The following is a 13,102-nucleotide window of genomic DNA, read 5'->3' as shown; positions in this document are numbered from 1 at the left end:
TCTAATCTATTTGCTCATACATAGTATCTTCTTAAGTTGTCAACATTCCAAGCATGAGGTACTTGCTTCCCCTCCATTGTTTCAAGCTCATATGTGCTTTCACCGAAAACTTGCTTTACCCTATAAGGACCTTCCCAGTTCAGACCGAGCTTACCGACACCGGGCTCAGGTACCATCACCTTCCGAAGCACCAAGTTGCCAACTCAAAATTGGCGTCTCTTGACCCAGGCATTGTAGTACCGATCTACTCACTACTGGTAGGCCGTAGTCCGAATATAGGTCAGGTTGCATACCTCCTCAATTAAGTCAAGTTGGTTTGCAATTCATCATTGTTGGCATCATTGTCATATGCCTCAAGCTACAACGTGGGTACTTCAATATCAACTGGAATCACGACCTCTACTCCATAAGTCAAATTGAATGGCATTTCTCCGATTGCAGTTTTGATAGTTGTTCGGTAGGCTCAGAGAACGTTAGGCAGCTTGTCCATCCACAACCCTTTAGCTCGCACAAAGCAAGCTTTTAGTCCATGAAGAATTGCCCTGTTCATTACCTCGGCTTATTTGTTCGCTTGAAGGTGTGCAACCGAAGTGAAATTCTATTAGATCCCCATCTTGGCACACCAATTCTAGAACTTAATAATATCTTTAAACTGCTTCCCATTGTCTGATATCAACACCTTGGGTAGTTCAAAGCAGCAAACTATGTTCTTCCAGAAGAAGTTCTATAAGTTCCGGGCTATGATTGTTACTAGCGATTTGGCTTCCACCCACTTCATGAAATAGTTCACTACCATGACTAAAAATCTCCTCTGCCCATTTTCCGGTGGGAATGGTCCACGGATGTCTATCTCCCACTGAGCGAAGGGCCACGGGCAAGTCAAATATTTTAGGTCGGCAGCAGGTTGATGAAAAATGTTGGTGTGCCTCTGACATTTGTCGCATTTCTTGACGAGCTCAGATGCATCCATTTTCATTGTAGGCCAATAATATCCTTGCCTTAGCACCTTTTAAGCGAGCGACCTAGCCCCCAGGTGTCCTCCACAAAGGCCTTTGTGGATCTCATGAAGTACCCAGTCTACTTTTGAAGGTTGTAAGTAACGTAGGTAGGGGAGCATAAAGGATCTTCTATACAATCGCCTGTCGATAATGACGCACTGAACTGACTGTCTCTCTACACTTCGAGCTACGTTACAGTCTGTTGGTAGGATCCCGTGGAGAAGATAATCGAAGAGCAGGTTAACCCAATTCAGTTCCGCTAGCAACACATTAGCAACCTCTTTTGCCCCCCCCACCCCCGAGAATGCTGGGCCGAGGCAGGTCTTCTATGTACACCGTTCTCATGGTGTTGTCACAGGTGCTTGATAGACGTGATAAGGCATCGGCTTCAGTGTTCTCGGACCTAGGTATTTGTCAGACAAACCAAGAGAGGAAGGCTGGTAGGATTTCCCTTACTTTAGTCAAATAAGCTACCATGGTAGGGTCTCGAGCTTCGTACTCACCGTTTACTTGGTTCACAAAAAGCTAGGAGTAGTTGCATACTATAAGGTGCTTCATGCCCTTCAACGTGGCCACGTAGCACTTACGTGATTCGAGCCGGTCACCTCATACTACCCCTACTCCGCAGTCCATAGGAAACTTCATGGACAGATAATAAGTCGACACCACCGCGCGGAGGGCGTGCAGGATGGGTCGTCCTTAAATCACATTGTAGGGGGACGGGGTTGCGACCACCAGGAATGTGTGCTCAAGGTGGACGGAATTGGGCCAAGCTTCTGCTGAAATTGGAATTGTGATTTTGCCAAGGGGCCTTACCACTTTGTCGTTGAACCTGACTAAGGGCGTGTCTACTGGCTTCATGTCCTTCCGACTTAACTACAATTTGCCAAATGCTTCAAGGAACAAAATATCTATTAAACACTTGGAGTCTACTAGTACCTGCTTTACCTCGAAGTCGTTGATTATGAGCTTGACGATGAGGGCATCATCGTGGGGATACTGTACTCCACATGCATCGTCCTCGGTAAAGTAGATAGGCTCTTCTATCGAGGTCGCTTGGGCGGATTCTCTACTTCATATTCCAATTATCGAACCGAGGTCTTCCCTACCGCTGTGCTATACCCCGCAACGATGGATCCGTCGGGATCATATTGCTCACCCCGTGGATCGGCCTGTCTTCTAGCGGTGGCTATTGTCATGGTGGCTGATCGTTTCTTCTACTCGACTTTGGGGCTTCACTTCTCTGGCCGGCCTACCAGTCCACCGTTTCACTATCCTCATGCTAGATGAATTTCTTCAAGTACCCACGATGAATTAATTCTTCGATCTCGTCTCGGAGGTTCCAACCATTCTCAATGTTGTGCCTGATATCATGATGAAAGTGGCAATAGACATTCGGGTTCCTGATTGCTGGATCTCCCCTTATCCTAGGTGGCCACTTGATATAGATAGAATCCTTGATAGCCATCAGAATCTAACCCCGTTAAGGGGTGTGTAGGTGGTCCTTTCAACTGGAGGGGTCCTTGATTGCCAACCTGACCTAGAACCCCGAGGTGGTGATTTACTTCTCTTGTATGGAGACTTACTTCTTCTCAATGACTTGCTCTTTTTCCGCTGGTGTTTGCAGATACTTGTCCCTTCATCTTCTCTTTTCCTCTTCTCCTCCTGCTGAATCTCTACCTTGGAGCCTAGGGCCTCTTCCATCTTCATGAGCTTTTCGATGTCAGAAAGGAACTTCTCGATGGGTGTACTCTGAGGTGCCACGCGAACTCAACATGCTTCACTCCTTTCTAAGCTATGGTAAGGTGTACGGTAGGGTCGAGGCCGGGTATCTGTAAACACTCTTCATTGAAATGTGCGATGTAGCTTCTAATTGACTCATTATCCTTCTGCACCATGTTCAAAAGGCTCGACATGGACTTCAAGCACTTCTTACTAGTAATGAAATGAGCAGTAAAAATGTCAGCAAACTAAACCCAGCTCTAGACTGAGCCTGGTGCTATGTTTCTATACCACGACCTGGCTAACCCTTTGAAGGTGGTGGAAAAGGCTATGCACATACTCGCCTCATCTGCCCCAACAAGGAGCATTTGAGACTAAAACGCATCGACGTGGTCGTTAAGATCAGACTTCCTATCGTACATCTCCAGTGCGGGTGTCTTGAAGTCTTTTGTCCTTGAGGCCACAAGGATCTCTGGTGCTAGGGGGAGGACCGACTCAATAGTATAGGAGTCGGCTATGCAGCTACTGAGCTCACTTCCTCCCTCACCCTGCTTGGTTCGGGAAGGATGTTAGTCTTCAGCAGGCAGTTTTTTATTGCAGTCCGGTGGACTCTGTAGTGATGTCGCTTCTTCAGTGTTTCATCATTGGTGCTATTTACTTTAGTGTTGTCAGGCACCTCGACTCTAGTGCACTCTCATTCTCGGATACTGTCACGAGGAGGAAGTTGGTTCCTATTGCTCATATCATCCCTACCACGGACAATATGCTAGTCATTATGGGGGGCAGAGGGGTCTTGATGTGAGCCCGTACCTTGTACCCTGGGCTGGTGGTTGATGTTCTGGAGGTCATGGTTCTCAGGTTGTGAGTGTTGTTGCTGATTGGTCTTGGTTCACATACTATTCTCAAGCCGATTCCTTGAATTTTCCCCCTGAGATGGTGGGGGCGTGCGCTAACCCTCAACTCTGTTTCGAGGTGGGGTTCAGACTCGTGAAGGTGCTAGGACCCGAGATGCTTCTACACCCCGGGGAGGAGATCGGCGCATGCCTTGCGGGTGCTGACTCTGATTCCGGTTGGGTTGTGGTAGCGGAGGGAACTACTGCGGGTACTGTTGCTAGTATTGTTGGTATAGGTAGTTTTGTTGGAACTGATGATACTGATGCATCTATTGCATCTGAAGCTGCATAACTCGGACGCTCTGGACCAGCTCATCAAACTAGTGAGGCCCGACCCCAAGAGGGACCATAGAGGGCTCTGAGACAGAGAAGGTAGTGCTCACTTGGGATAGTGGGGCGTGCAGTGGTTGAGTAGCGAAAGTCTGACTCACCTGACCTCCTGAGACGGTCAGGGGGATAGTGATCTGGCCAATGGTTATTGAGGGGCCCTCAGAGTAAGTGGTGGTGTGGTCTTGCCCCCTAGTAACACTCATGTCAATGGCCTTGCTGGTATTGCTTGATGATGCCATCGAGTACAGTAGAAATTGAGAGTAATTAGGGACTTAGCTTTTATGTAGCGATTCCCACAGACAGCGCCAAATGATGGTGTACGACCTGGATGCTCCTAGCTGGAGAGTATTATCGATGTCACTTACTTAGTAGGACGATCAATCTGCAAGACGAACAAATCAGAGAACCCGGGGTGACTAACCTGGTGAGGTCGCTCTGATGCTTAAGTCAATATACATATGTACGAGCTAGGGAGCAAATAGACATGTGTACCTCGATTTCGGGTGGTTGAGGCCCATATATAGGTGGGTGACCATAGGTCCCGCGAAACGCTCCCAGGATCTTCGCTCTGAGCCATTGGGATCCGTTTTCGGAAGGCGGGGATTCCGCTAACTGATGAGAGTTACTACTTTCTTTCGATTCGGATGGGATAGAATTAATGCCTACGGTTACGCGATGTGCCCCCGAGAGGCTCGAAGACAGCCGTTAGCCTTCTAGATATTCGCCACGTGTCACCCTAATAAGCTCGGTCTTCTGGGATACCTGGGCTTAGGGACTAACCGAGGTGAAGCAACCTGTTGAGGTGGTCGGGGTGTGACTAGACCTATCGAGGTGATTAGGTACGCAAAATTAATATGCCAGATAGTTGAGAATACTAAGTCACGTATCCAATCACCTGATTGAACCCACGTGTGTGTACTTATTAGGTCGTGTCAAATCACCCTTCATTAGAAACAAATAAGTGAGGGATCAAGTGATTGTATGTATCAGAGAGAGTAGGAGAAAACATTTCTTACAACCATGTTGCATGCGACCCCAAAAAAATGTGATATGTGAAATAAAAACATTGATGTGATGATGGCTTGAACTTATTGCAGCATTGCCGTGTGCATTCTATTGAAGGGCCTCGAGAAGTCCGGATCTCCTACAAATAAGAATCTTACTCATACCTATTTACAAGTCCCCGGGAGTATTCCCATGAATATCAATTACAAATACGGGAAATGGTTTTGATGTGTGATTGTAGTGTCTTGTGGGTAAGTTTATGGCAACCACGTTGTTTGGAGCAACCTCCAATGAGGGTGTGTTCTTAAAATGGGATTGCTGCAAATTTGGAGGACGGGTGTGGGTTCAACAGATTTAAGCTCAGTGTAGATAGGGTTCTTGTGGGTATGTAGGAGATCGAAATGTTGTGAGGAGGGAGAGAGCAAGAAAAAGAGTGGATAACAAAGAACAAGAAAAATAGAGAGGTTGTATTCTAAAGAAAGACAAAATATCACATCAATTTATCAATTTTTTGATAGAGAGGTTGTATTCCAAAGAAAGACAAAATATCACATCAATTTATTAAATTTTTATCAACACATTGGCGTGTTCGCATTTCACTGGGGTTTGCTCCAAATGGACTGATGCGGGGTGCACAAGGTGTGAGCTCAGTGTGCGTAACGCTCTTGTGGGTATGTAAGAGATCCAAAGGCCGTCAAGGGGAGAGAGCAAGAAAAGAGAGTAGATAAAATAAAAAAAAACGAAAATAAACAGAGAGGTTGTTATCGCGTGTGAGGCACCTGTGAGGCGCAAGGTGTGAGGAGCAGATCCAACCTCATTATCATGGGCGTTAATTGCCATTATAACTAGAAAGATGGAAGAGCGAGAGAGAGATGGAATAGGTGAGAGAATAGTTTTCAAGGCGTTGCCTAGGCATCCTTGTTGATTGTCTTGCCCAAATGCATTGACTTGTAGCAACTAGGCACCCACCTAAGCAATTAGAATGACAAGGCAGACACCTTATTATAATATCATTTATATTGTTGCATCTTATTGATATTGTAAATACATTTTATTATATACTATATATTATTTATATTTTGTTTTAATTTTTTATTATTGAAAATTAAAATATCAAAAGGTTTTGAGAAGTGAAATAGAAATAAATAAATAAATAAGTAGTAAAAGAATATGGGGGTAAAAGACTTAAACCTCCCTTCAAGTTCAAGTTTCTCCTAAATACCGATACCTCCCCAGTTTTCTTAATATAGACTAGGACTTCCCCTATGAGGCGAGTCATTGGAGAAGCACCTCCCCTCTATCAGTATTAGCCATCTGTAAATAACTGTTTGCATATGACATCGTGCCTAGTGAATTTTTTAGAAACCCCAATTTGCCCCTTTAAGTTATATTGGTTTTTCTCTTTGGGTTTCTCTTTTAGGGATTTTGAGAGGGGAAAAAGTTGGTCAATGAGATTTTGATTTCTATTGATCAAGAATACCATGTTTTTTTTTTTCATATTTATGTGGGGATCAGAGAAAGTTTATTTTTCTAGGTATTCTTAGGTGGATAAATAACTTCCCACATAAGGAGAAAGTTAACAACACTTGAATGGGATAAAAATATTCCTTTTAATAATGAATTTTTATGGTTAAAATGGTTCTCACATAAATAAAAAAACATGGACAAATAAACTTACCTGAATAAGTGTTTCCTATAAAAAACTTATCCAAATAATTACATTTACCTGGACGGGGCCTTATTTTCTTTCTGAGATGCCTGTCAACTTCCATTAAATGGGGTTGTTTTTCCTTCTATGGGATTTCTTTTTCATCTTCGGATCGGACTGACTGTTTTTGTGCTACTACCAATAGTCCAATAGACAGCAGATTGGGTGAAGGGTAAAAAAGTGTGGTTTTCCCAAGTGGCAGCAACTGCAAATGAATGATTAATTTGATCGAATATCAGTGGCTCTCTTTGAAATTTGAAGGGTGTTGAAAGATAAAATTGTCTTTTTATCAATTCTGTTAAAACATAACGGCATATTATTCTTGGAGGGGAGGTTTACGTCCTCTCAAAATTTTAAGGGGGAGGTGTAAGTATTTAACCTCAACTTCGAGGGAGGTTTAAGTCTTTGCCCTAAAATTTAATCACACTTGGATCTTAATTGGATTGGATGACTTTAAATCCGCATAGAATCCAATTATTTAGATTGGATGCTTGAAATAGTCCAATCATGTGTTGGATAGGGTTTCAGTCTTTTCGACTTTGACTTTGAGACAGATTTTTGACATGAAGATCTCATGTTTTCCCCCATGAATTTTGATGAATTTTCATGGGTTAGGGTGGCGTTAAGTGCAGGAGATTCAGACTGGTTGATTGAAGGGTTGAAGTTCAACTTATCATGAATTAAGACAACCAAATCCAGTCCAAGATTTCAAACGACTGAGAAACGAAAAATCAAGCTCCTTGTTCATGAATTACAATTTAATTACAACACATAAGGCGGCATGCATATTTACAAGATCAAGAAGCCCTAATTCACCACCTTCCCATTTTCCCCAAGCCTTTGAGAAACAACCGAAACCCAAATAAAATCAAAATCCATCAGTTAGGAAACAGAGACACCATCGTCGTCGTTGAGCCAGTCAGAAACTATGTCTTGAATCTCTGCTTTGATGTCTTTCCACTGTGCTTCCTCTCCTTCCCCACCAATCCCTTTCACTTCTACCAAAAACAGCGACTCTGCCACCTCCCACACTTCAACTACCATAACCAACCTTCCCTTTCCCAACCCCACAACGTGAATCTTGTCGTTCTCTTTGTTCCCGCTTCGAATAGACCAGATAAATCCAAACCAGAGGAGAGTGAAATGATATCAAAAGCATTCATCACCAATCCCTCTTTAGGCAACATCGTCATAAGATCCAACTGAAAAGGATCGACGTACTCTTTTGATCGATTAGGCGATTTCTTGAACCAAGCAACTGACATGAGAGCTTCAATACTAATCCTGGTCTCTGGGTTCGGATCCAAAAGACGACTGATTACCCATCGAACAGGTTTGGAGAACCACGGAGGGAACCGAAACTCCCTACGTTGGGTCTTACGATACATCAAAGCCAGATTACCGTCGTCAAAAGGTAGGAACCCAGCAAGGAAGACGTAGAGAATTACACCACAAGACCAAGCGTCGGCCTTGGCTCCATCGTAGGCCTTACGCCCGATCACCTCCAGTGCAGTGTAGGCCGGCGTGCCGCAGGCCGTGCGAAGAAGCCCATCTTTCAGCTGCTCGGGGAGAGCCGAGAGGCCAAAGTCGGAGACCTTGAGATTACCGTCGTGGTCTAGCAGGAGATTCTGAGGCTTGATGTCACGGTGGGCTATGCCATTGTTGTGGCAGAAGTGGAGAGCTGAGACGACCTGCTGGAAGTATCGGCAAGTCACTGGTTCTGTTAGGCGTCCTACTCGGAGGATCTTGGAAAGAAGTTCGCCTCCTCTAGCGTACTCCATGACTAGATAGATCTTAGACTTGGTTGCCATCACTTCATGAATTCGGACTATGTTTGGGTGGCGCAGGCGACGCATTGCCGAGACTTCCCGAATGATGTTGGGCTCCATTGTAGTGATGGTTGCTCTGGTTTTGTCCATAACCTTGATGGCTACGTCGGTATTGTCAGCCAGACGCCGAGCTTGGTGGACTTTAGCGAAGCTACCACGGCCAAGAAGGCGACCGAGCTTGTACTTGCCAAGCAGAACTTCTCCAGCGCCGGCAGCGGCGGTGGGCTCGACCGCCGGTCCCATGGCTCTGGGCATCAACGTGGCCAAGAACAAACCACCCAAGGGCCAAAACTGGACTTCACAAGTCTGTCTCTCTTGCCTTTATTAAGAGTCCGGATCTGCTACAGCGTGCACCTTGCTTTCGGGTCAACATGATCTATGGTCTCATATATCATATCCCAGTTAGAATAACTGAATAAACAAATTGTTAAACGAGTTAACATGACTCGGTTGAGTTCAGTTTTGCTACGGCATGGTTGTAGAGCAGGGCTATAACCACGATTCTTCGCCTTTGATGTATTGTTGTGGCCCAACCACGACGTCACTTCTTCGGGGCTATACTTGGGCCGGGTAGCCCGACATGCCTGATCCGATCTAAGTCGGGTTTGGATAAGATTTTAAGCCCGTGGGTTTGGGCTCGGACCTAAAATATCAGGCCCAATTTTTTTTTGGACCGAGCTCGGGCTTTCTCTAAAAGGCCCAGTCCGAGCTTGATCCCAACTTGATAATATATTATATTAATAAAAATATATTTTATATAATAAAAAAGTACATATATAATATATTTTCTTCTCTTTTTTCAAGTAATAATGAGAATTTTCATTATTTTTTTAGGTTTTGATGTCTTTTAGTATAAATAAAACAACTTTTAATTGAATTAAAAATAAAAAAATTCTAAATTTCTAATCGGACTCAGGACCAGGCTTTGGACTTTATAATCGGAACAGACTCAGACTCAAGACTTAAGCTCGATGGTCGAACCAGGCTTAAACTCGGGCATAAACATTTAACAAAGAAAGTCCGACCCATGAACAGGTCTGAGCTACAATAATTCATCGAATGCTTTGATTTAGTGCTTTAGGGAGTGCTAAAACCACGTCGCAAAATAAGTGGTTTGTACTCGGTTAGGTATGGCCGTCCTGCCCTAACAAATAAAAAAATGATTAATGAATGATAATTAATGAATGATAATTAACCAAATGAAATAAATCAACATCAGCGTTAATTAGCTTCCTGCATCATTTAACTTAATAAGTTATTTCTCCTTGGTGATAGTTTGATCCTTAATCTTTGTTTTTATCCTCCACGTGGGATAATAGATATAGATTATTAGGTAGACCAATATATTTTTAACTTTTAATTGCAATACTTGAATACCTTAAACTTTTAAAAATAGACATTTGGGTCCATTCGTTAGTATTCCATCATTTAAACATTGCATAATATAAAAAATACCCTTCTCATGTATTTTTGAGATAATTCTATGGAGTAAAATCATCATTAGAGAATGTTGTCGTCGGAAAATTTGAATATATTATTTGTTGTCCATGTGAGAATGTCATCATGGGAAGATGTTCGGTTATCTGAGAATGATCTCAGAAATACACGATAAGGATATTTCTGGCATTATGTAATATTTAATTGGGAGAATACTAACGGATGAACCTGTGTATCTATTTTTGAAAACTCAGGATATTTAAGTGTTACAATTGAAAGTTAAGAGTACTTATCTGTCACTCCCCCAAAGTACAAGATACCTATCTATAATTTTCCCTTAATTTAATCATTTAAGTCCGTATAAAGCTAGGAGTGTATGTCCATCAGGCTTTAGGCGTGGACAAGTACAATTCCATTTATACGTTGTGTTGAAATTTAATTAATTATAATCGAGAAATGAGAGTTTTCTCTCTCGGTGTGTGAGAGTTTCTATATCACATCTATGATGTTTGTTCGAGAGGTTCTTGATAGAGTTTTGGATGACACGGATTTTCATCCAAGCTTGAGGAGAAGACTTCAGATCTATGGTTCTAATCCTCATAGTCTTTGTTTCGTCTCTGATCGTTTTCCCATTTCTATTTGGCCTTGGTCAAAGTTGTGTGAGGCGTGCATTTGGGGTCAGCTGCGGAACTCTATTTGTTTTCTCATAGACACTCAAGTTGTCGGATAGGGAGTGATGTGGGTTAGCCTGGCCTAGCCCATTAACGCCTACTAACGTCAGCCACAGTAGGCGAGAGCCTTGTTGCCTTTGTACGGAGCCAATCACATAACTATCTGGCGTACCGCCAAGGCTTGCAGTTTGACCTCGTATGGCTCTCATTCGAGGCATTCATCTTCACGTACCACCAGCACGCTCAAGTATAAATAAGAGGTAACTACCCCTTAAAAGGGGCTGGAACAGAGTAACTCCAACATTATTCACTCATTTACTTCCTGCACCTACATTTTCTACCTAGCATTAATTCAGGGAGATCTGGTGCATCCGAGGACTCTCTCCAGGAGCACTTTTGCACTCTCCCCTACTTCACACCTTTTACTAAGTTGAGCGTGAGAGCCTCCGCCTCGGGTATCCACCCCGAGGTCTTTCACACTTCCTGTCTTACAGCATCTTAGATCACCAGGGACCCTGCCTTGGCTAGCAGTCCTCGGCTACCATAGTCCTCAGAAGGAGTACTTCGCTTCGACTTGCCGCCCTCAGCATCGATCAACCTCTTTCGAGGCCTCAAGGTCCTCGGTTAACGCTCGAAGCTTGAAGAGTGAATTTACCTTGTTGCCCTTGGCCAACCCGTGCGGCAACAATTGGCACTGTCTATGGGAAATTGGTTGCAAAGAAGACCCCCATTTCAAGATAAACAATAATAACACTCTAAGATCCAAAATCCCTTTAAGTTGGAAGCCATGGTGAGGAGAGCCAGGAACAATCCGAACCTGGTTACCTACGAACAGTTTCAAGTCGTCATCGATCGCTTGGACTGCCTCACCCTAGGAATTGAAGAAGTCTACCCTCGAGCAGGAGGTCCCTCTCAAGGCAACTGTCCCGGTGGGGTGTCAGAGGATCAGGGCCAACGCAAGAACATCGAGGTACCGGCCCTCATCCACGATAATCCGCTGGCAGAACCATCAGAATCGGGCAATAATTGCCTCCCCGACTCACCTCGAAGGAATGTCTGTCCTCCTAGCCGAATTGAGAGTGTGCCCGCTTAATCTGAAGACAGTCATCAATTTTCGGACCAGCACCACCGTCGTAGTAGGGAGGCCCCCCAAGACGATGGCGGGCAGTTCGGCCGCCCAGGAGTTCACTCCCGAGGCGAGAGCCAACACCACTCCACTCCACCTCCCGTCTCAGACCTCATGGATGTTCTAAATGACCGTCACGCCGGCAGAAGCGCATGTGACCCTGTCTCGGAGTATTCGGGAGTCCGAGCCGAAAACCATCGAGTCCACGAAGACAGGAGTAGGGCCCATGACCATGCCAACCCAGGGATTGCAAAGTTGCGAGCTGAGACCAGGGGGGCCGCTTGCCACTGGTTCTCCAGCCTTCCTCTTCGATCAATCAGCTCGTGGAAGCAATTTACAACTTTGTTCCTCGCCCGCTTCATCAACAGCTGACGATGCCAGAAGAGCGTAGTCTCTCTGATGTCGATCAAACAGGAGCCGGGTGAAAGCCTGCGGTCTTACATTGACCACTTCAAGAAAGAATAGCTCAAAGTGCGAGACCTCGACCCTATGGTCTCCATGCACGCGGCCATCAACGGACTCCGCCCGGCTTGGCTCTCAAGTGCACGGTTGCCAAGACCCCACCGAAGACTAAACTTAAATTCCTCAAAAAGGCCCAAAAATACATTGCAGTCGAAGAGGCTTCAGTCGGGGACAACAAAGAAAGGGTAGCCAAGCGCTATGATGGGCCCCTAGAGAAGAAGAGGAAAGGTGGAGACCAGCGCCACCCTGGCAACAATGGCGACAAAGACAACAAGAAGCCCGCCACCCTAGCCTACAGGGACTACACGCCACTCAACTCCACTCGCACCCAGATTCTGATGTAGATAAGGGAAGAAAAGTTCATGAAGTGGCCAAGGAAACTGAAGTGGAACCCCAAGAGGGGAAACCCTATGAAGTATTGCAAGTACCACCACGGCACCAGGCACGACGTCAAGGACTGTTATGACCTAAAGAATGAAATAGAGTCTCTCATTCACCGAGGACACCTCAAACAGTTCGTCGGAGGAGAGGTCGGCACCTCGTCATCCCAGCAGAAGCACCAGCAAGTGGCAGGCGTCATCGACGTCCTTGTTGGGAGCATGGCCTCGGGTGGAGCCTCAGCCTTGGTTCGAAAAGCCTACGCCAGACAGCTCAATTTCCAGGAGCATGCCCCGAAGAAGCAGAAATACCCAGATACTCCATGGAGGCCGAGATGTCTACATGCCCTCATCTTCACTGACGAGGACTTAGAGGGGGTTACTGTCCCCCACGACGATGCCCTCGTGGTTGCAACCATCATCTCCAATTTTATGGTGAAAAATATCTTGGTGGATAACGGCTTGTCAGCTGATATCATTTTCTACGACACCTATGAGAGAAGGAAGCTTGCCCAAGAGAGACTCTAGCCAGCTGACGCTCCCC

At 45.0% G+C, this 13,102-nt stretch overlaps 1 protein-coding gene and 1 pseudogene across 1 annotated transcript; one reads left to right on the top strand and one right to left on the bottom strand.

Moving 5' to 3' along the window:
• Positions 1-7,382: 7,382 nt before the first annotated feature.
• On the bottom strand, positions 7,383-8,947 carry LOC104609568 (CBL-interacting serine/threonine-protein kinase 7 pseudogene; annotated as a pseudogene).
• Positions 8,948-12,543: 3,596 nt separating this feature from the next.
• LOC104609615 (uncharacterized) lies at positions 12,544-13,086 on the top strand. The gene has a single exon (XM_010275988.1). It carries the CDS (start codon positions 12,544-12,546, stop codon positions 13,084-13,086), a length of 543 nt encoding a protein of 180 aa, XP_010274290.1.
• Positions 13,087-13,102: the final 16 nt, after the last annotated feature.

The sequence above is a fragment of the Nelumbo nucifera genome, chromosome 3, assembly GCF_055504915.1.
Source record: "Nelumbo nucifera cultivar China Antique chromosome 3, China Antique-T2T, whole genome shotgun sequence".
Taxonomy (NCBI): Eukaryota; Viridiplantae; Streptophyta; class Magnoliopsida; order Proteales; family Nelumbonaceae; genus Nelumbo; species Nelumbo nucifera.
Note: the sequence above shows the minus strand (reverse complement) of the source record. Positions and strands in the feature narration are given on the sequence as shown.

Bases quoted from the DNA above. Each gene is read 5' to 3' on its own strand.
- LOC104609615 (XM_010275988.1), top strand. From the start codon at position 12,544: ATGAAGTGGCCAAGGAAACTGAAGTGGAACCCCAAGAGGGGAAACCCT.